We start from the raw sequence: 21,730 nt of genomic DNA, 5'->3' as shown, positions 1-21,730 counted from the left end.
TGATGCAAATGTCCAAGCTTTATAAAAACTCGTAACTCCTCAAACCTCGTCCCAACAACCAGCAGCTTCTAATAATAATAATAATAATAATCCCAAACACACCTCAAAATGGACTGTCCCAAAAGGAGCAAGCTGGAGGTGTAGCCATGGCCCTCACAGTCCCCCAACCTCCACATCATCAGACATCTGAGGACGTAGTCTTCAAAAGAGCAGAGCAGCAAGACGTCCCACGAGTCTCCCAGTATGGGGTCCGAGTGGCTCTGCGGTCTGGGGGTCGGGAGTTCGAATCCCGAGCCTTGCCGCTTTGCCATCAGCAGCCGGAGTCAGAGAGGGCACAATTGGCCGTGCTGTCTCCGGGTGGCTAGATGGCGCTCTCTGTCCCTTCGTCGCTCTTGCAGCGATGTTGGGCAGCACAGGTGTCTGTTAGCTGGTTTGGTGGAGCTGGGGAGTCCTTAAGTCCTTAAGTCCTTACCCTCCATTGCTAGCGCTAGGGGGATCTGGACCGAAGAAGGGGTCCAAAAAAATCCCCCAAACAAACTTTTCAAAGTCAGGTAGCTTTTTTATGCGTAAGCGCCGCTAACGTATCACCCTTAATTGGGCCCTTAACGTCGTCCCCCTGCAGGGTTCTGATGAGAACAGTGCGATGAGCGTCTTCAGCGAGACGAACACCGTGACGGTGCCGGCTCTCATCCCGGGCTCCATCTACGCCTTCCAGATCCGCGCCCGCAACGAGAGAGGCTTCGGCCCGTACAGCCACACCATTTACTTCAGCACTCTGGCTATGGGTACGCACCGTTCCGCCAGCTAGCGACATTCATGCTAGCCCACTTTTAGCGAACAGTTCTACGAAGCAGGTACCTTTTCCACATTTCCAATATTTCAAAAATATGTTTTTTGGAACGTGACGGGGTGGTAAATTTCGCTCCAGACATGGCCGCAGTTCTTCATGTGGTCAGGGTCCCGACCTAACACACGTGCCAATGAATCTGAGGATATACGAAATCTGAATGTCATGCGGTTTTCGGTATTTATTTTTTGCGTGACGGGGTGGTTGGGTGGAGCTTGACGCCTACTGTATAACACGGAAAAGTAACGAGATAAACAGAACGTAAAAGAACGTCAGAACTTGGCGATTTCTGTACCTGACTGTTCCGAAGGCTCACATGATGTCGCCTACTTTTTACGATGTCATTTAAAGCAACAGCAGATTATGTATAGGCCGAGCAAGCTAGCGTGACGGGGTGGTAAATCAAACGGAGGGAAGCAGGGGAATTTGGTTTTTATTTTGAATATCTACGTCTCACAGTTGTCCGTGTCCCGCTTGCTCTCGTTGTCTCTGTAGAGGAGCAGTCAAGGCGGATTCAGAACCGCCTCCCTCTGCTGGTTGGCTCCGTGATGGGAGGAGCAGCGTTTCTGTTAGTGGTGGCCGCCATCGTCATCGTGTTCGTCTTCAGGAGGTAAATGCACACCTCAGCATGTGACACACTGCAATACACTGTACGTCCAAAAGTATGTGGACGCCTGTTGACCCAGCATTTCACCAGAGTTTCATTAGAGAGCTTTATTTAGGAGTTTAAACCTCCTGTAGCTGCAGCAACAGCCTCTACTCTCTAGGAAGATCTAGATCTTCTAGATGTTGAAACATCGCTGTGAGCATTTGATTGCATTGCGTTGGAAGTGTCACTCCAGAGAGCTGCACAGCCCGGTGCTGTGTAATATTCCTCTTGCCAAACCTTGACCTCACAGGTTTTTTCCCTTATAGAAATGAATGCAGAGCAAAGTGTTTGTGCATCAGAGCAACACCATAGCAACAACTTAGCAACCACTGGGATACCATTGTAACCACCTAGCAACAACACAACAACAAACTGAAATGCCACTATATGCTACATTATAGCCCCAGTCTAGCATCCACTTAGCAACACCATAGCAGCCATTTAGCAACACCATAGCAACCACTTAGCCATACCATAGTTGCCTTAGCAACCACTTTGCAACACCATAGCACTCACTTAGGTATACCACAGTAGCCAACTGGGATACCATCGCAACCACCTTGCAACAATACAGCAACCAATTGAAATACCATGGTAGCCACCTTGTAACATTATAACCCCCCTCTAGCAACCACCTAGCAACACTATAGCAACCACCTGGTATGCCATAGCAACCACTTAGCAACACCATAGCAACCATTTTGCAACACCATAGCAACTACTTAACCATACCATAGTTGCCACCTGGTATGCCATAGCAACCACTTAGCAACACCATAGCACTCACTTAGGTATACCACAGTAGCCGACATCGGAACCACCTTGCAACAATACAGCAACCAACTGAACCTTGCAACACTAGCCCCCATCTAGCGACCACCTAGCAACCCCATAACAACTGGCTGAAATACAATAGTAACTGCCCTAACAACTGCATAGAACACCCTAGCAACCACTGGAAGCACAATAGCAAGCATTCTAGATGATTCAGGGATGGCAGTGTTCTAGTTCAGACTGTGACATTAACCCTTTGTTCTTCCCTTCATCAGCAAGAGGAGAGAAAGCCATTATAGTGACCGACTTCAAAGATATATCACCAACCGAGGTGAGCCTGCATTTGTGTGTGTGTGTGTGTGTGTGTGTGTGTGTGTGTGTGTGTGTGTGTGTGTGTGTTTCTACATGTTTACATTGACAGCTGCTGCCCTGCACCCACTCCAGCTCCAGACTGCAGTGCAGGCCGCTGTATAGGAAGCATTTTCCAACAGCATGAGGGAAAGTGTTTGATGCGTCTGAGGTTGTGTGTGTATGTGTGTGTGTGTGTGTGCGTGTGTAGCTCTCGTCTCATTGCGTGCTGCACAAGCAAGGGTCACACTATTTAGCATGGCCTGAGGAGAGAGAAAGGAGGGCACTGTCAGTGTTGGTCGGAGGCAGGACGGGTGATGGGCTGCTCTTTTGCATGGCGACGTCATTAACAGGCGCCCTGTGCCCCCTCTAGCCGGAGTGAAGTATTACGTGGACCCCTCCACCTACGAGGACCCGAGCGAGGCCGTCAAGGAGTTCGCCCGGGAAATCGATCCTGCTCACCTGAAGATTGAGGAAGTCATCGGGGCCGGTGAGTTGGTGAATTAGACCACAGCGCTCCTATTATTTGGTTAAATGTCTCTTGGCAAGTTGCACCTTTAACAGGACAGAAGTATTGGGACACCTTACACATAACACCTACAGGAGCATTTCTAAACCCATACGCTGTATTAATACAGAGCCGGTCCCCCTTTGCTCTAAGCTCTACCGTCCCATGTTAGCACTGTTACCATTGTCCCAGGGTAGCATTGTTACCATTGTCCCATGTTAGCATTGTTACCGTTGTCCCAGGATAGCATTGTTACAATTGTCCCATGTTAGCATTGTTACCATTGTCCCATGTTAGCATTGTTACCGTTGTCCCAGGATAGCATTGTTACAACTGTCCCATGTTAGCATTGTTACCATTGTCCCAGGGTAGCATTGTTACCATTGTCCCATGTTAGCATTGTTACCATTGTCCCATGTTAGCATTGGTACCATTGTCCCAGGATAGCATTGTTACCGTTGTCCCAGGATAGCATTGTTACCATTGTCCCAGGATAGCATTTTTACCATTGTCCCAGGGTAACATTGTTACGATTGAACCATGTTAGCATTGTTACAATTGTCCCAGTGTAGCATTGTTACCGTTGTCCCAGGATAGCATTGTTACAATTGTCCCATGTTAGCATTGTTACCATTGTCTCAGGGTAGCATTGTTACCATTGAACCGTGTTAGCATTGTTACAATTGTCCCAGGTTAGCATTGTAAACATTGTCCCAGATTAGCATTGTAAGCAATGTCCCCGGTTACAACTATTAGCATTGTCCCAGGTTATCACTGGTAGCATTGTCCCAGGTTAGCACTGTTAGCATTGTCCTAGGTTAGCACTGTTAGCATTGTCCCGGGCTGCATTGTTAGCGATAGCAGTTGATAACGCATTATACAGAATGTTGAACCAGAAGAGAAAGCAGGAAGGATGGACGAATTACGAAAAGGAAGTGGAATTAGAGGAATCTGCCTCGGAGCGAGCCGGCCGGCCTACTGATGACCACAACCAGCTGGAATGGGAGGAGGTGGGAGGAGGAGGGAGGAGGAGGAGGAGGAGGAGGGAGGCAAAAATGGAATAAACAAAGAAAACCGAGAAACTGAGGAGAAACAGAGGAGACGTGTGAAAGGAGAGACAGGTTAAAATAGAAGGCAGGCAGAAGAGGAGAGGGACGTCAGCGCGCTGTTTAATTCAGCGTAGACTTCCTGCCTCATGCTCAAACCGCTGACCCACTTTCTCTCCCGCTTTTGTCCCAGGAATGCTTCTGGATTTCAGCAAAAGTGTTTAATCTGTGTCTGTTTGTCATCTGCGATCAGTGTAGCCTACTTTGCCTACTACACACTCCCTCCCTCCCTCCCTCCCTCCCTCACTCCCTCACTCTCTCTCTGTCTCTGCAGCTCAGTTCGGGGAGGTGTCCCGCGGGCGCTATCGTCCCCTGGGCCGGAAAGAGGTGCTGGTGGCGGTGAAGACTCTGCGCTGGGGGGTGACGGAGAGAGAGCGAGGAGTTTTCCTCAGCGAGGCAGGGGTCCTGGGGCAGTTCGACCACCCCAACGTCCTGAAGCTCGAGGGCGTGATCACACACAACCCGCCCGAGCGCATCATCACCGAGTTCATGGAGAACGGGCCCCTGGACGCCTTCCTCAGGGTGAGGTGGAAGGCAGTGTGCCGAGAGCAGCCGGGCTATGCAAATGGACTGGTGCATCCGTCAGAAGGAGCCTAGGAGGACTAGCGTAGTCGTGATGAGATGCAGGGAAGCGGTACCTTGTCAGTTGTCTGGAGTCGGAGCCGTTTGATGTATAAATAGAAGCCTGGAGGTTTATCAAGCCTTTTCCTATGTACCACCCTGTTATTTGACCTCAGACACACTGATTTCCCTTTCATGGCGGGCTTATGAAAAACAATATGATGCAGATTAGCTTGTTTATCCGGCACTGTGATGGCTCACAGGAGTCATGTAGCCTCGCTCAGCTTAGCCTAGCCTAGCCTAGCCTAGTCTAGTGTAGCTTAGCGCTGTACAAGAAGAAAATATTACTTGTAATGAAGTACTGGGTGGAGCACCACCATCCATCATTCCAGAGAACACAATAGTTCCACTGCTCCACAGCTCAATGCTGGGGGGGGGCTTTATACCCCACCTGTAGCCCACGCTGTTATGGCATTAGGTAGCATGGTGACAATAGGTTTATCAATGTTGATCTGCTCCACTCCAGAGAGTCCTATTCTATTGGCAGTACTTGCACATCTGTGTCAGCAATGGATACAACTTAAAGTAGCTGAATGCATTCATTAGAAGGGGTGTCCACAAAGATTTGGCCATGTAGTGTACCCCCCAGCCTCCCGAGCTCTCCCGAAGTAGCGGTTGCGTTTAGGCTAAGAAGGCTAGTCAAGACTGTGATGTAACAGTTTTGGGGTTCTGGAATTGGCCCGTTTTCCAGCTCTGTTTTGGTTCTGCTGGAGGTTCTTTCGAAGGAAGGAACGGCAGCGTTGAGGTTCACGGTTTGTCACTTCCATCCACCGGACCCTCACTATTCAACGACGCCAGGTTTGCCATTCTAGGGCACCATTAAGCTGCATTTTGCTCTTTTCCCAACAGGAGAACGAGGACCAGTTCAGCGTTCTGCAGTTGGTGGGAATGGTGAGGGGAGTTGGAGCAGGCATGCGATACCTTTCCGAAAGGAACTTCGTTCACAGGGACCTGGCGGCCCGGAACGTTCTGGTCAACTCGAACCTGGTCTGCAAAGTCTCCGACTTCGGCCTGTCCCGCCTCATGAGGGGCCTGGACCACAACATGCCCACCTACACTGCATCACTGGTATTTTGGCGACTCAAGAATTCCTGATTTCCTGTTTGGTTCGGACCTATAACCCTTTTCCTGACTCACTCTCTCGTCATTCCCAGGGTAGTAAGATTCCCGTGAGGTGGACAGCTCCAGAAGCCTTTCAGCATCGGAAGTTCAGCTCAGCTAGTGATGTCTGGAGCTTTGGCATCCTCATGTGGGAGGTGATGTCATACGGAGAGCGGCCATATTGGGACATGAGCAACCAGGAGGTGTGTGTTGGGAGTGTGTTTGTGTGTGTGTGTTCATTTTTGAATCTTCCCAACATTCAATCATCTAGTCGCCATGACTACAAGACAGATACAGCCCATATTTGATGTCCTATCCAAACCCACCAGTGCAGCTACAACACGAGTCTTCTGAGTTTGATATAGAATGACGATGATGATGATGATGATAATGGTAAAATAGTGTAGAATCTCAACCAATACAGTTTTCTTTAGGGACTACTTTTTTGGTTCTAGAGGCAGGTTTTAGAGCCGAACTCTTCTCAGAACTCTGGTAGAACAGTGTCTCAGGCATCAGGCAGCGTCTTCATCACCATTAGGTGAAGAACTTTCTGTGAGGAGCTTTTATTTTTAGAGCTCCAGGCGTCTGCTTCCCTTCACCTCTGACTGGGTGAGGGTATCTAGAACTGAGGGTTTCACACCACACCCACCAAACCCACCAAACCCCCACTCCCACCAAACCACACACCCACTGGATGATGTATTCTCAAACACTGAGAAACAGAGTCCATTTTTATCAAAGATAAAGACTTGAGACGTCTCGTTCCATTCACCTCCACTGTAGAACCGTTCTGTCTGGGTGAGGTTATCTAGAACAGAGCTTTTCACATGAAAAACCCATAAAAACAGACTCTGGATGATTTACTGACCACACCTGCTGAATGAAGATTCCACATTGAAAAGACAGGGTAGTCCCGGACTAGGCTTAATCCCTGTCTGGGAAACTGACCCATTTAGAATCAGTTTAGTTTCATCATTAAATCTTGATTTGAAACCATAATTTATTAGATTTTATTACTTTATGATTCCGCATAAATTTCATCTTAATTTTTTAAATATTCTTTCTTTTGAAAATACCCTAAAAATGTAGGATTATTATAATAAATTATAATTGACTCTAACTTTGTAAATTTAATGTAAATATTCAGTGCATTGAAATTGACTACATATGACAAACACCTTTTTTGCAATTAGTGGAGTTCTGAAATATTCAATTTTGGGAAGCGGAAGCGTTAATTTCTCCCTTGATATTTGTTTTTATTAATCTCTACCTTGTTATCGCGCCTACGTCACGTCTACACAACCCTCCACCACCCGTCACCTCCCTTTTAACCCTGTCATCTATCAGTCAGGCAGTGTCTTCTCCCAAATTATCATAAGCTGAGGGCATGGTCCGGACTAGCAAACTATTATTATTATTATTATTATTATTATTATTGATATTATTATTATTGATATTATTATTATTGTTAATAATAATGATAATAAAACTAGTCCTGTGCAGTGGTGTATGAATGGGTGTAGGCCAACAGTGTGCTGATGATGGAGCTGTTGCAACCTTTATTCTGTGGCTGTGTATGAGTGGGGCAGTTGTAGTCCACTGCAATGTGTGTGTGTGTGTGTATGTGTGTGTTTGTGTGTGTGTGTGTGTGTGTGTGCTCAGGGGTGTTTAGAGAGATGCGTAATGTCACAGGAGGCCTCAAGCCAAAGGACACTGCCCGACACGGAAGCTCCGTGATTCATGTTGTGTGTGCTGCTATTTTTGTGATGCCTGTGTGTGTGTGTGTGTGTGTGTGTGTGTGTGTGTGTCTGCGAGAGTTTAGGTTTCTATGCGTAAATCTTGAACTTGTTAATCTATAATTCATGCAAATGAGTCAACGGCCAGCTGTCCAGCATCAGAGAGGAGATTCGTGATTTCAGGAGAGGAGCTGAATGAGTGGATGAGCAGGGAAGCGACACCCAGCGCCAGGAAGACGTGGCAGGAGCTCTGACTCCCACAATCAACCACTAAATGATCCTGAAGCACAAAGATGGATATTAAATAAACTCCCGAAGATTATTTATCTGTGTGTTTTTGGCTGATTTATTGGTTAATATTTGCGTTTTAGGTTAATTCAGTCATATATATTTGTGTTTTTGGCTGATTTATTGTATAATATTTGGATTTTACGTTGATTGAATAGTTTATCGTTTGTGTTTTAGGCTGATTTTGCAATTTTCTTTGTGTTTTTAGCTGATTTATTGTTTAATATTTGGATTGTTAAATATTGTTAAATTTGGGGTTGAATATTTAGGTTGATTTAATGCGGTCTTTTTTGTTTTAGGTTAATTTTAGTGAGTTATCTTTGTGTTTTAGGATGATTTAGTTTTATATTTAGATTTATATTTGTGTTTTGGGCAGATTTATTGATTTATCTTTAAGTTTTAGGCTGATTTGATGTTTAATATTTGGGCTTTAGGTTGTTTAATATATTTGTCTTATGTTGTTGTAGGTTGATAGTTATTTATTTTTGTTATTTTGGCTGATGTATTGATTTATTTTGTGTTTTTGGTTAATTTAGTGATTTATATTTGTGTTTTGGGCTGATTTATTGTTTAATATTTGGATTTTAGATTGATTGGTTTATCGTTTGTATTTCAGGCTGATTTTGCCATTTGTTTGTGGTTTTAGCTGATTTATTGTTTAATATTTGTGTTTTAGGTTAATTTTAGTGATGATTTAATGATTTATATTTGTGTTTTGGGCAGATTTATTGCTTTATCTTTAAGTTTTAGGCTGATTTATTGGTTAATATTTGAGTTTTAGGTTGATTTCATTATTTATTTTTGTGTTTCAGGCTGATTTAGTGAGTTACCTTTGTGTTTTAGGTTAATTTAGTCATATATATTTGTGGTTTTGGCTGATTTATTGGTTAATAATTGGGTTTTCAGTTGATTTAATGATTTATATTTGTTTTGGGCAGATTTATTGCTTTATTTTGTTTTAGCTTATTCGATGTTTAATATTTGGGTTTTAGGTTGTTTAATATATTTATCTTATGTTGTTGTAGGTTAATAGAGTTATTTATTTTGTTATTTTGGCTGATGTAATGATGTATTTTGTGTTTTAGGTTAATTTAATTTTGGCTGATTTATTGTTTACTTTTTGGATTTTAGATTGACTGGTTTATTGTTTGTATTTCAGGCTGATTTTTCCATTTTATGTGGTTTTAGCTGATTTATTGTTTAATATTTGGGTTTTAGGTTGATTTCATTATTTATTTGTGTGTTTCAGGCTGATTTAGTGAGTTACCTTTGTGTTTTAGGTTAATTCAGTCATATATATTTGTGTTTTTGGCTGATTTATTGTTTAATATTTGGGTTTTCAGTTGATTTAATGATTTATCTGTGTGTTTGAAGTTTCTCTCTCTGTCTCTCTGTCTGTAGGTGATGAAGGCCGTAGTGGATCAGTATCGTCTGCCCCCTCCTAACGGTTGCCCCTCTGCGCTCCACGCTTTAATGCTGCAGTGTTGGCAGGCAGACAGGCAGGATCGCCCCGGATTCGACTCCCTGCTGTCCTCGCTGGATCGACTCATAAGACACCCCGCCTCTCTGAAGGCTGAACACGCTCGGTGAGGAAAAAGCACTGAACACCTCGACCTCCTGCAGGCTGTCATACACTACAGCAAGTGTGAAGAGCGATAAGGGTCCATCAGATAAACACAGAGTTCGGTATCTCCCCTGATTCCTACTGAGCACTTTTAACACTGTTCCCTTCTGTTGGCTTCTTCCCAAGCCCCACCCAGCCCCTGCTTAGCCCCACCCCCACAGACTTATCGTCAGTGACGACAGTCAGCGAGTGGCTGACAGCACTGAGGATGGACCGCTACAGGGACGAGTTCGAGAGAGCTCAGCTACTCAGCCTGGAGAGAGTGAGCTTACTTACTATGGAGTGAGTATCCCCGCCCTTCACCCCACCCACTTTACTGATAGGCTGTACCCTGCCCTTCTCCCCACCCACTTTACTCTGATAGGCTGCGCCCTGCCCTTCTCCCCACCCACTTTACTCTGATAGGCTGCGCCCTGCCCTTCTCCCCACCCAGTTTACACTGATAGGCCACACTCCCACCCCTTTTACTATGATAGGCTGCACCTCGCCCTCTCCCCACCCACTTTACTCTTAATTGGCCATATCCCACCCACTTTACTGTGATAGGCTGCACCTTTCCCTTCTCCCCACCCACTTTACTCTGATAGGCTGCGCCTGCCCTTCTCCCCACCCACTTTACTGTGACAGGCTGCACCTTACCCACTTCACTCTAATAGGCCACACCTCACCCACTTGACTTTGATAGTCTGCACCCCACCCATCTCCCCACCCACTTTATGATGGGCCACATCCCACCCACTTTACTGTGATAGGCCACTCCTGTTAATGCTAACCGATAATTACCACCTCGTTGTGAGCTCCGATACTGACCTGTATCTCCCTGCCTTCTCCCTCACCTCCACCCTTCCTCCATCTCTCTTTCTCAGGGATGTGCAGGCATTAGGAGTGAACCTGTTAGGCCACCAGAGGAAAATAGTGAACGCAGCACAGCAGCTCAGGACTCACCTCACTCAGGGACAGGTGGAGGTTTAACCCCCCGCCCTTTACTGTGGACACTACAGCGCTCGGGCGTCCGGTCCAGAGCCTAATCCAGCCTACCCTGGAGCACAGTGCACACGCAGAAGAGGAGGAGGATAAGATTATTGCTTTGGATTATTTATTTTGTTTGTTTGCCCATCCGGTCATCATCTGTCTTCTTCTGACCCTTGTTTATGTCCTTAGAGGAATACTCCAGAGTTATTCAACCTGATCTCCGTCATCTGCTTCTGTGATGACTGATTGGTTATCGTGGACAGTGCGCTTCCCTGTGGAACAGAAAACCCACTGACACAGAAACGTCTGAGTGGGCAGCTGACCCCCGGTCAGAATTACTGTTAGTCTGAATAGCTAAGCGTGTAGAAGATGACCTGAATGCCATAAGGCATAACGTTAAAGCCGATTTTAAGCAAAACTGCCCGCATATGGCTTAGCAACTGCCCATTGGCATCGGCTTCAATTACGAGTACGTTAGTTAACAGGTTTCCTGTAGTTTCGCTGTAAATCGCTGATATTATTGTCTGAAATAATCGAATACACACCACAGGTGCTGCTGGTAAGAGATCAGGCTGGAGGAAACACACATTCACAGGAGTATTCTTTATCGTTATTCCCCTACACACACACATACATACGCTTACGTCAGTTCATCACCTGATCCAGTTCACTACACTACATCAGTTACAATCTTTCGCCTCAAAGACACAAAGGGAACTCCGCCCACCTTCGAATGCAAAGACAATCAGAGATGCTGTTTAGTGGACGATAGTGTCTGTGTTGGTGTTATTCATCTGACGCGGGTTGGTTGGTTGCTTGAGGTTTTAACATTTTCCTTATCCGTCAATCAACATTTTGTGTTTTCAGCATTTAGCCAGGTTGACTCCACCCACCTACGAGTGATGTGGGGAGCAAGTGCCATCAAGCTAGGCCAGGTGCTGATGGAGCGTGACCCGGAGCCAGCAATCCCCTAAACATGGTGACAGGGTCCTAGTCTGTGAATTTCGGAAAAACAGGTCGTGACATTGAGAAATTGGCTTGTGACCCAGAAATAGCATGACCTGGGGTTTGAAACAGCAATCCCCGGATAGTGGGATTGCACAGTGGCAGCTCCCTAGTCCACTGGACTAGAATATGGGGAATTTTGTGAAAACAGGTCGCCACGTTGTGAAATCAGCTAGTGAGACTGCTCAGGCTGTGAGAAGACTACAGAATCCATCTGATCATCTGACTGCTCACTCAGAGCTTGTTCGGGCAGATAATCGGGCATGGCTTCCTCTGTCACATGAATTGGGGACCAATCCTGAACTCCAGTCAGCTACGAGCAAATCAGGCTTAAAAATGGGCTAAAATCGCACAGTGTAGGTCTGGCCTAAGTAACCAATAGAAAGGTAATGCACTTCCGTCCCTGTAAGCACCCTGCTGGCAGTAGGTTGTTTTGTTATTTTTGCTGTACTGTAAACACAGTAATTTAGCGTATTATCGTACAGCAAGATGAAAGCCTTCATTTGCACGCTCACGTTGCACACTGGGATGGAGATATGGTAACACTGAGATACTTGAGGATCTTTTCATCTATTCAACAGTTTCCAGCATTTCTTCTGAAATCAAGAGTATTAACAGGAAATGTGTCCACCTTTGCTGCAGGAACCTTCTCTGCTCTTCTGGGAAGGCTTTGCTCTAGATGTTGGAACGTAGCTGTGAGGAGGATTGCATTGTATAGTCCAACTCAAGACCATCACTAAGGTCAGGTACTGATGTTAAATGGTCAGTTCTGGTGGCACAGAAAGGATGACGGAGCTCCAGCACTCCAGCTCCAGCGGCGTTGGTCCATGGCCCAATGCTAGAGGTTTCTACACTTTTCACCAACAATAGCTATGTGGCTTTAAATGGTTCCATGAGTGATGCTATAGAAGAACCACTTTTGGTTCCATTAAGAACTGTGTTTCTAATAGAGATGAGTGTATCCCTTCACTTGCTGTAAAGGTTCTTTACCAAAGCTTGGCATTGGGCATAGTGACCATAGCGCCCCATTCTATTAGCACAGCGTTTAGTAATTAGTAGGAGCGTCCAGATACTTTTGGACTAAGTAGCGTATTTAGTTAGCTAGAACCAACAAAATGCACCAGCAGAACCTTAGAGCCTCAAAAACAGCTGATGGAAAATAATACAGAGCAGCTACTCGTTACTATGCAGTTGCACACAGTCATATCAGAACATTATGACCACCCCTGGTTTGGAATAATCTTGGGCCATTTGATCAGCTCCACTGACCATATCCATATAGGGCCCAACAGTGGCAGCTTAGCGAATCAGGGTATCAAACCCACGACCCTATGATGAATAGCCCAGCACTCTAACCACTGAGCCTCCGTTTCCCGTTTGAATAACCCTCTGAGGCTTTGGGTCAGCCATACACAATCTTAGCAATATTGGGCAGCTTAGCAACGGATATCGAACCCACAACTCTGTCAGACAACAACCCAGACCACTAACCGCTGCTGCTTGGACCTACATTACGGGAGCCTTATTCCTCATAGTGTTATTCTATTCTGTCAATAGTTCAGCTAGATACACCTAAAGCTTGAGTTCAGGGGCACAACAGTGGCAGCTTTGTGAACCAGGGTATCAAACCCACAACCCTGTGATGAATAGCCCAGCGTTCTAACCACTGAACCACCCTTGGGTCAACCACACACCTTTTCCTGGAGTGGAAAAGCTCAAAGGCCCAACTGTGGCAGCCTAGCAATCACGAGTATCGAACCCACAACCCTGTGAGACAACAACCCAGAGCTCTAACCGCTGCTGCTTGGCACTATTTGCCTACACTACGGGAGCCTGTTCATCTATTCTATCAATAGGTCAGCATCCTTTTGAAGATGAAAGGTCCAGATGTTTGAAGTCGTTCAAAAAAGTCAAAGGGTTTCATGGGGTGTCCTAATTTGTTCACATGACTTAACTTTAATTTTTTGTAATACTCTACAGCACCTTCAGGCTCTTTAGCTCCTTTAACCCCTAAGACCCCTATGTGACCACTACTGTCATAATTACCATCAGTTCCATAGGCCTTAAAATAGAACCCTGTGGGTCCCCACAAGATATGCTAAACCAAACAGTTACCAAATTATTCACAATTCATTAGCATTCATAACAGAGTTAGCATTCATAACGTATGCATTTCTGCATTAGCATTCATAACTGAGTAATACCTAAGGTTCTTGAGGTTAACCAGATTATTTAACCCATTAAACCCTGTACGTAGGCCCACGCTTCAGTTCTTCACTTTTAGAACTCCATTAATGCCACAATACGCATCAATTTCACAAACCCTAAAACAGAACCCTGTGGGTCTCCACAAAATGAGCTAAACTCAATGGTTACTATATAATTCATAATGGTTTTTGAATTAGGACTAATAACTGAATAATAAACCTAGGTGTTCAGCATGTTATCCACTATGTTATCCACTCTGACTTGGTTCTTCGTGGAACCACAAGAGGTTCTTCTATGAAGAACCTTCATTTTTAAAAGTGTACACGGGATTAAAAAAGCAGGCCTGTTACACACTGAGCTGCTCATTACTGCCCTCTGTAGACTACTGTGTGGTGTAACACCACCCCTCACTGCGCAAACAGCCGTCATCCAAACACCAGTGAAGCAGCTCTAAACATACACCACAGATCAGACCTTTTCAGGCGTATTATCCCCCACAGACAGTCCAAACGTGTGTGTGTGTGTGTGTGTGTGTGTGTATCTCACTGCTCACCACCCCCTTTATTCAGTATGTAGCATCGTCACTCTGTACAGAACAGATGAAATGAGTCCAAGTGAGTATTTCAGGACGTGTGATTTTAGGTGGTAACTGAGGAAAGAACAAAAGAGGGAGAATGCTTTTTGACTGCAGAGTGTGTGTGTGTGTGTGTGTGTGTGTGTACAGGGGCACTAGAGTTTGTATTATTTGTTACTATTCACCACTATTACACTATTGTGAAAAAACTTGTTGAAAAAATAAAGAATATGATTTTATTAAATATAATGTCGTCTCATCTTTACGGCACTGAAGCTCAGCAGGTCTGAACAAGTCAGCTGTCCATGATTTAGTTCCTACTCTGAATTATTCCGTTTCCACAATCAATGAATCAGTAACTACTATTAATGATTCCATATCCATTATAAACAAATCAGTATCTACTACAATTGAATCAGTATACATTACAAAATGTTTAGCATCTACAATGAATGATTCAGTGTCCGTTATGTATTATTCTGTATCTACTCTAAATCATTCAGTTCCCCCAATTAATTACTATAAATTATTCAGTATTTACTATAAATTATCCAGTATTCAATCTGAATTCTCCAGTATCCACTATGAATTCTCCAGTATTTACTATAAATTATCCAGTATACACTATGAATTATTCTGTATCCACTATGAATTATCCAGTATTCACTATGAATTATCCAGTATCCACTATGAATTATTCAGTATCCACTACGAATTATTCAGTATCTACTATTAATTATTTAGCCTCCACTATGAATTATTCAATATCCACTATGAATTATTCAGTATCCACTATGAATTATCCAGTATCCACTATGAATTATCCAGTATCCACTACGAATTATTCAGTATCTACTATGAATTATTTAGTATCCATTATGAATTATTCAGTATCCACTACGAATTATTCAGTATCTACTATGAATTATTTAGTATCCATTATGAATTATCCAGTATCCACTATGAATTATGCAGTATACACTATGAATTATTCAGTAAACCACATGCGTATGTCCACTTAGTTTGAGGAAAGTATGATTACCTCAGTTAGCACTATGCTAACTCCATTCCTTGTTAGCTACATTATCCTCGTAGGCCCAGCGCAATTTCAGACACCAAGCATGCCTTGGCTGGCCTACATTTGTGAGGAAAACGAGGTAGTAAATTAGACATCTGTCCAATCTATCGCTGTATAAGTGACCACTTCCAAATTCTCTCTCTCCTTCATGTCCTTCTAAACCTGCTTCCCTTTTCCCATAAAACAGTAGCGGTCAGCAGATAGCAGATCTTGTTGAGTCTCACACTCAGATCAGTGCTAGTCAGCTGTTTAAAGCGGAGAGATGGCTATCTGGGTGCAGACGTAGAGGAGCAGATCGAAATCGATAGGGGTGAAACTTTACGCTCCGCTACATCTGGCAGGAGGAGGAGTGCAGTGTCCACTGGAACACTGTAAACAAACAAACGAGCGCAGCGATGTGTTCACAGTGCTGTCACCGTACACCCCACCTGATCACCATGCCCCCACACGAAGCACAAACAACTAATGGAAATTGATGGAAGTATGGATGAGAGGACCGTGTGAGAAGCTTCAACGACTTTAGACAACTTTCAATTTCGAAATGTTGTATTTTAGGGACGTTACCAGACAACTGAATCAGTCACTGAATAGATGTTTAATCCAAGTTAAAGCTCAGAGTTAAGCTCAGCAGGTCTGAACAAGTCAGCTGTCCATGATTTAGTTCCTACTCTGAATTATTCCGTTTCCACAATCAATGAATCAGTAACTACTATTAATGATTCCATATCTATTATAAACGAATCAGTATCTACTTTGAGTTATCCAGTATCTACTACAGAATATTCAGTATCCACTATGAATTATCCAGTATCCACTATGAATTATCCAGTATCTACTATGAATTATTCAGTATCTACTATGAATTTTCCAGTACCCACTATGAATTATCCAGTATCCACTATGAATTATCCAGTATCTACTATGAATTTATTGATTATCTGATATGAACTATCCAGTATCTACTACAGATTATTTAGTATCTACTATGAATTATCCAGTATCTACTATGAATTATTCATTATCTAATATGAATTATCCAGAATCTACTTTGAATTATTCATTATCTCATATGCACTATTCAGTATCCACTATGAATTATCCAGTATCTACTATGAATTGTTCAGTTTTTGGTGGAATTCCCTTAAAAACCTGTGGTATTTAGAATCGCACATCATTTGAAATTTGTAAGGAAGTGCACATAAATGGCAAGGTTATGAAAAGGTTATAAAAACAACATGGGGAGAAGTTCGGCCCATAATGACACAGAGGGCACCCGGCTTTGTAGCACAAAACAAAACATTACAGAGGGACAACCCTGAAATTGTCATTAGGCTCTTAGTAAACACCTAGTCAATCTGGCTTCGACGCCTTTACTAAAGATAGCGTCACACAGTGCCTCTCTAAGACGTTCACTCATCCTTTAAAAAGCTGTTGCCTGACCGCTATTACTCATTATTTGACCCTGGCTATAACCCGGCTGACCGTGCACCCTCTACTCTGGGCTAGGTTCATTTCAGAGCGCCTGACAAAAACAAATTTCCGTTATTTAATCTGAGAAACTACACTGACGGTAACGGACGAAGTATTAAAAAGTACACGCGACGAAGGCCATGGCTGTAATCATTGCCTTAGACCCCACGCTTCCAAATCCTGTTCCTCAAATAGCAGCAGAACTTTTCTTGAGGGCCTAAACATGTAATTAGGCCTAAGACTTGTTTTCTTTCCTGTTATCCCTCAACAAAACCCCCATTGATGGCTTTAAAATGCACCTCAACATCTCTATTAGCCAGCAGAAAACACCACAAGCCTGAGTGTTTGTGAACAGGATTCCTCTTCAGTGCTGAAGAATTCTATCATTAATCATATTCAGCTTTACTGGATCATGGCGGAGGCCGAGGCCTTCGAATATCAGAACCACTCTTAGACATCTGTCGTTTAACAGATGGGTAAATCGAGGGTGTATATAAACTTGGTCACTGTACAGTGAATAGATGATACAGTTAGCCATTAATGATAAACCTGGTCTTCAGGGCTTAATCTGTGTCGACCACAAACCACAAAAATAAAGGTGTTTCTTGACATTAACTCATATTTTACAAGACTGATTTCCAACCTCACTCTTTCGTATTTCTAATATTTCATAAAATATGTAAAGAAATAATAATGAAATATTTAAATGACCTAATTAATTACCTAATTATTGTTGAGGAACAGTGCGGCCATCTTGAATTTTGAGTATTGGGATTGGTGAGGCCCTCCCGACTATCAGAGTAGGAAATCCAATTTGAGGGCCGAGGCCTACGAAATTCAGAACCAGTATCTTAAACATCTGGTTCATTGTAACGATACACCTACAACTGTAAAGTGAAAAGACAGATAAGATACAGTTACATTACAGATAAAAAAAAGTTCGTACATCCAAACACCACAGAAACACATCCACAGTTAGAAGTTGAAGTGCTAATACACTGTATAATACTACAGCTCTAATTACTGTTGATGAACGGCATGGCTATCTTGAATTTCGAGTGTGGGGTTGCCGAGGCCTACGAAGTTCCTACGGATTTCACTACCTAAGCACTGCATTGCAGATACAATTTTTCCGCACATCCAAACACCACGGAAACACGTCCCCAGAAATAGACAGACGTGCTAATACACTGTTTAACACTGCAGCTCTATGTACTGTTGAGGAACGGTGCGGCCATGTTGGATTTTGAGTATTGGGATTGGTGAGGCCTTCCCGACTTCTAGAGTAGGAAATCCGACTTGTGGAGGCTTAAACTCGGAAAATTTGAGATCCCAGTTCAGCTGGAACGCAGCATTCATTAAAAACGGACAGTCTTGGTTTTATATACAGTATATAAAATATATATATATATATGTGTGTGTGTATAGTAGGAGTGAACAGCCATTTTTGAAACGTTGGCAGCGTTTACTTCATCTAACTCTAAAATTACATACACTTCCATATGAGGCCTTAATGAGAATTAAGAGATTGATGGACGTTTTGCTCTGTAAGACAGTCTAAGAGCAAATGAGAGCATTTATGAAAGTGTTATTAAAGTATATTATAACACTGAGCTCCACCTTAAATTCCACTGCAATTCCCTACAGCTGCATTCCGGCGCCTCACGTCCCAGCAGCGCCGTTTAAGGTGGAATGGAGAGTTGGACTAAGAAGCCAACTTCAGGCTCATGATTTAGACTTTGAAGCCTGTAGAGAAATAAAAGAGGAAGAAATGTCTGCAAGGCAGCTTTTTTAATGCTCTTTAAATGCTTATAATGTGTAAAAGGGCCATTTTATACGAGGTACCACGACATCTCCCCAACCTTGTAGCTGCGGCCTAGCTAATGACCAGGTTCGGTGGTAAACAAGCACAGAGCACCAACACAGCTGCCTAAACAGTGATTAACCTGCTGAAATTCATGACCCAGCTTAATGGTCCACCCTTTGTCAGGTAGCCTACGGTGGAAACACGGCTAAACCTGTGTGGTGGGTGAATTAGAATTCCAATACAGCTGGAATGAAGGGAAGGGAAGTCTTTGGATGAAACCTCAGGACTGGCGCGTAGCTAACCGGGCTAGCTTCGTTGTCGCCCAGGGTTTTGCTCGCTAATTCGGCCCATTCGATTTAGATTGCACCAGAAATGCAGAGTTTAGACTTTTTGGTGTGTATTTTGGGTTAAAACAGCCCTGCGTGAACCGTCTAACATCATCTGGCCGATCTAGTCTGCTGTCTCGCTGAAGAAGCCTCCTCATGAACGGGGCAGCTTCGCTTGAGAACCTCGCTAGCTTGCTTGCTTGCTAGCTAACTATAGAGGTAAATATGAGGGTATCGTAGGGTAGTTAGTTAGTCAGCGGCTTTTAGGCAGGTTTGTCCGGCATTTTAATCAGATATAATGCTCTAAAGAAGTGCTGATTTTGGGGATTTGGGCTTGGCAGTGACGCCGGGACTGGTGGCTAATCAGGAGGAGGAGGAGGAGGAGGAGGAGGAGGAACAGGTGACCATCATGGATCTCGCTGGAAACGTCGAGGTAATTTCACACTGGCCTGAATTCACCTGATTCACTAGCAGCTCAAAAATTATTTTAGGACACTCATTATATATCAGCAGAAATAAAGCTAATATAGCTACTAACTTAAATCAATTAAATTTTCTAATTTCGAACTTTCCAGTCCACCTTAAATAGTCCTGCAGTTACGCCCGGGCTCTGTACAGGCGATGAACGGGAACAGCTGCGGGATTTAAGGTGGAACGGAAAATTGAAATCAACTCGATTTAAAAGGGTAAATATCTTTTTTTTTTTTTTTTTTTTTTTTGCACTTTTCGTCTAAAATATGTGATAAAACCTCAAAATCCAGCTTTAAGATAACAATAAACAAATTTGGATTAGCTAGCTAACACTAGTCCTAGTTATCCTAGTTAATTGCAGTCATTCACAATCACATTTACTACCACCAAAGAAATGAGTAACTTTAAATGTAAAATAAATAAATGTTCAAAATTATTCAGAAATATGCAATGCATAAAAAATAATAATAGAAAAATGGAGCATGTGTAAATATGACTACTTGCTACCCACCTTAGGGTAAATTTCAGTAAGTGAAAGCAGGAATTAACTCATAAAAATAAATCCTAGAAAGTGGTTTCTGCCAGGTGTTGGACACCCCCACGCCCCCACCCCCTCCGCCCCTCCTGATGATAGCTGATGGTAGGGTTAAAAAAGCTCATGCTGGTGTCTGTATCCTCTGTCCCATCCCGCCTGTCCTCATCTTCTTTCTCCCATCATTGCTTTGTTTCTGTCCTCCTCCTCCGTCACGCTCCCTCCTTCAGAGCTTCCACCACTGCATAAATACAGCCGACATACAGTATCCCACACCGCTGACTGTTGTGTATTCTCAAAGGCACTGTAAGGCCTTGTTCTTGTGGGTGGCAGTGTTTCCTTTTTTTTGTCCAGTTCTTAAAGTTGCTATTTTGGTGGAACCTTAAGTCTCAGAGCAGGTAAGTCATTAAAATCATGTTAAAAAGTATGATGGTGTTAAACGAATGACTGAATATTTATTTGTGTGTATAATTAGATTTTATAATTAGATTTTGTGTCACTAATTGTTATATATATTATATATATAAAACCTTAGATACATAACCTTACATTAAAAGTAAGTAGAAACAGTATACCCAAGTGTAAATAAGTAAGCAAGTCCTCTACAGGAAACTACCTTAAGTATGTATTTTTTCAATATTTCAATTTCTTTTCTGAATTTAATGTACTAAAAAAAAACCATAACATATAAAATGTTATTGGCTTGTATTGTTTTATAATAAACAATAAACATAATTGAGTATTAAACAAACAGTCAGATTATGTTTGCTGTAGAGGATTTGTACTTTTTTACATTAACATTGTAACTTGTTCATATTTTTATATTTTTTGTATTTATTTTCGTTCTACATTTATATTTTTATAAGGCTTTTTATGTATATACTGTTTGTTTGTTGAGTTTGAAAGTTTTTATGGGATGTATGTAAACTTTCATACATCCCATAATGTTTCACTGAAAGATGAAATGAAGAAAAAGTAAGTTTTATAAATGTAAAATTAACTTAAAATTAAAAATAAAAAAACACTTTTCACAATTTTTCATAAAAACTGATATAAAAAATGAGTGCATAATTATATATATACAAAAAATTATCCACTCATTTTTTTATATCAGTTTTTGTTATATAATATATTTACTTTTTAGCTGTAATTGTGGATGTGTTGATGTATTGTTTATATTTTTTTTATTGTTTTTTATTTATAATTATTTAACGTAGCATACTTGGTGCATTAATTGTAATTGTAAGTAAGTTTTAAAAATGTCAAATTAACTTAAAATGAAAAAATATATAATTAAAATGAAAAATTAAAATTAACTTTTCATTGTACTGAAAGCTAAAAGATTGTAAAGTTAATGGAACTTAATGGCTTGTTCTGTTTTATATTTAATTTATTAATTAAAAATAAAATATTTATTAATATTAAATATTTCAATTTTTAAAAACATTTGTATGTTTATGTACATGTATTTATTATTTGTGTACTAGTTTTTGTTTTATATATTTTTTCACTTTTGTATAAGACATAAGTGTATACATAGTTAAACATCGAGGAGTGGACCAATAGAAACGATCCACAGGGACTTGCAGTAAGTCGATACAGTGACTTTTAAAAGCTTTTGGTTGGCCAGCTGCTAAATTATGGGTTACCTTTTGCACCTGTGGCTGTATTATGGGGTTACCTTA

At 42.4% G+C, this 21,730-nt stretch overlaps 1 protein-coding gene across 1 annotated transcript in view; it reads left to right on the top strand.

The window, feature by feature from the left end:
• Positions 1 to 14,532, top strand: part of ephb6 (eph receptor B6) — a 61,973-nt gene extending 47,441 nt beyond the window's left edge. Inside the window, exons 10-19 of the mRNA XM_072680574.1 lie at positions 623 to 785; positions 1,343 to 1,457; positions 2,546 to 2,601; positions 2,992 to 3,108; positions 4,507 to 4,754; positions 5,703 to 5,921; positions 6,008 to 6,157; positions 9,380 to 9,564; positions 9,729 to 9,884; positions 10,469 to 14,532. Of these exons, the coding sequence (XP_072536675.1) occupies positions 623 to 785; positions 1,343 to 1,457; positions 2,546 to 2,601; positions 2,992 to 3,108; positions 4,507 to 4,754; positions 5,703 to 5,921; positions 6,008 to 6,157; positions 9,380 to 9,564; positions 9,729 to 9,884; positions 10,469 to 10,574 (1,515 nt within the window). The 3' untranslated portion in view covers positions 10,575 to 14,532. The remainder of the gene's footprint in view (positions 1 to 622; positions 786 to 1,342; positions 1,458 to 2,545; positions 2,602 to 2,991; positions 3,109 to 4,506; positions 4,755 to 5,702; positions 5,922 to 6,007; positions 6,158 to 9,379; positions 9,565 to 9,728; positions 9,885 to 10,468) is intronic.
• Positions 14,533 to 21,730: the final 7,198 nt, after the last annotated feature.

This window comes from Salminus brasiliensis, chromosome 5 (genome assembly GCF_030463535.1).
Source record: "Salminus brasiliensis chromosome 5, fSalBra1.hap2, whole genome shotgun sequence".
Lineage (NCBI taxonomy): Eukaryota > Metazoa > Chordata > Actinopteri > Characiformes > Bryconidae > Salminus > Salminus brasiliensis.
This window is presented reverse-complemented; position numbering and strand designations above follow the sequence as displayed.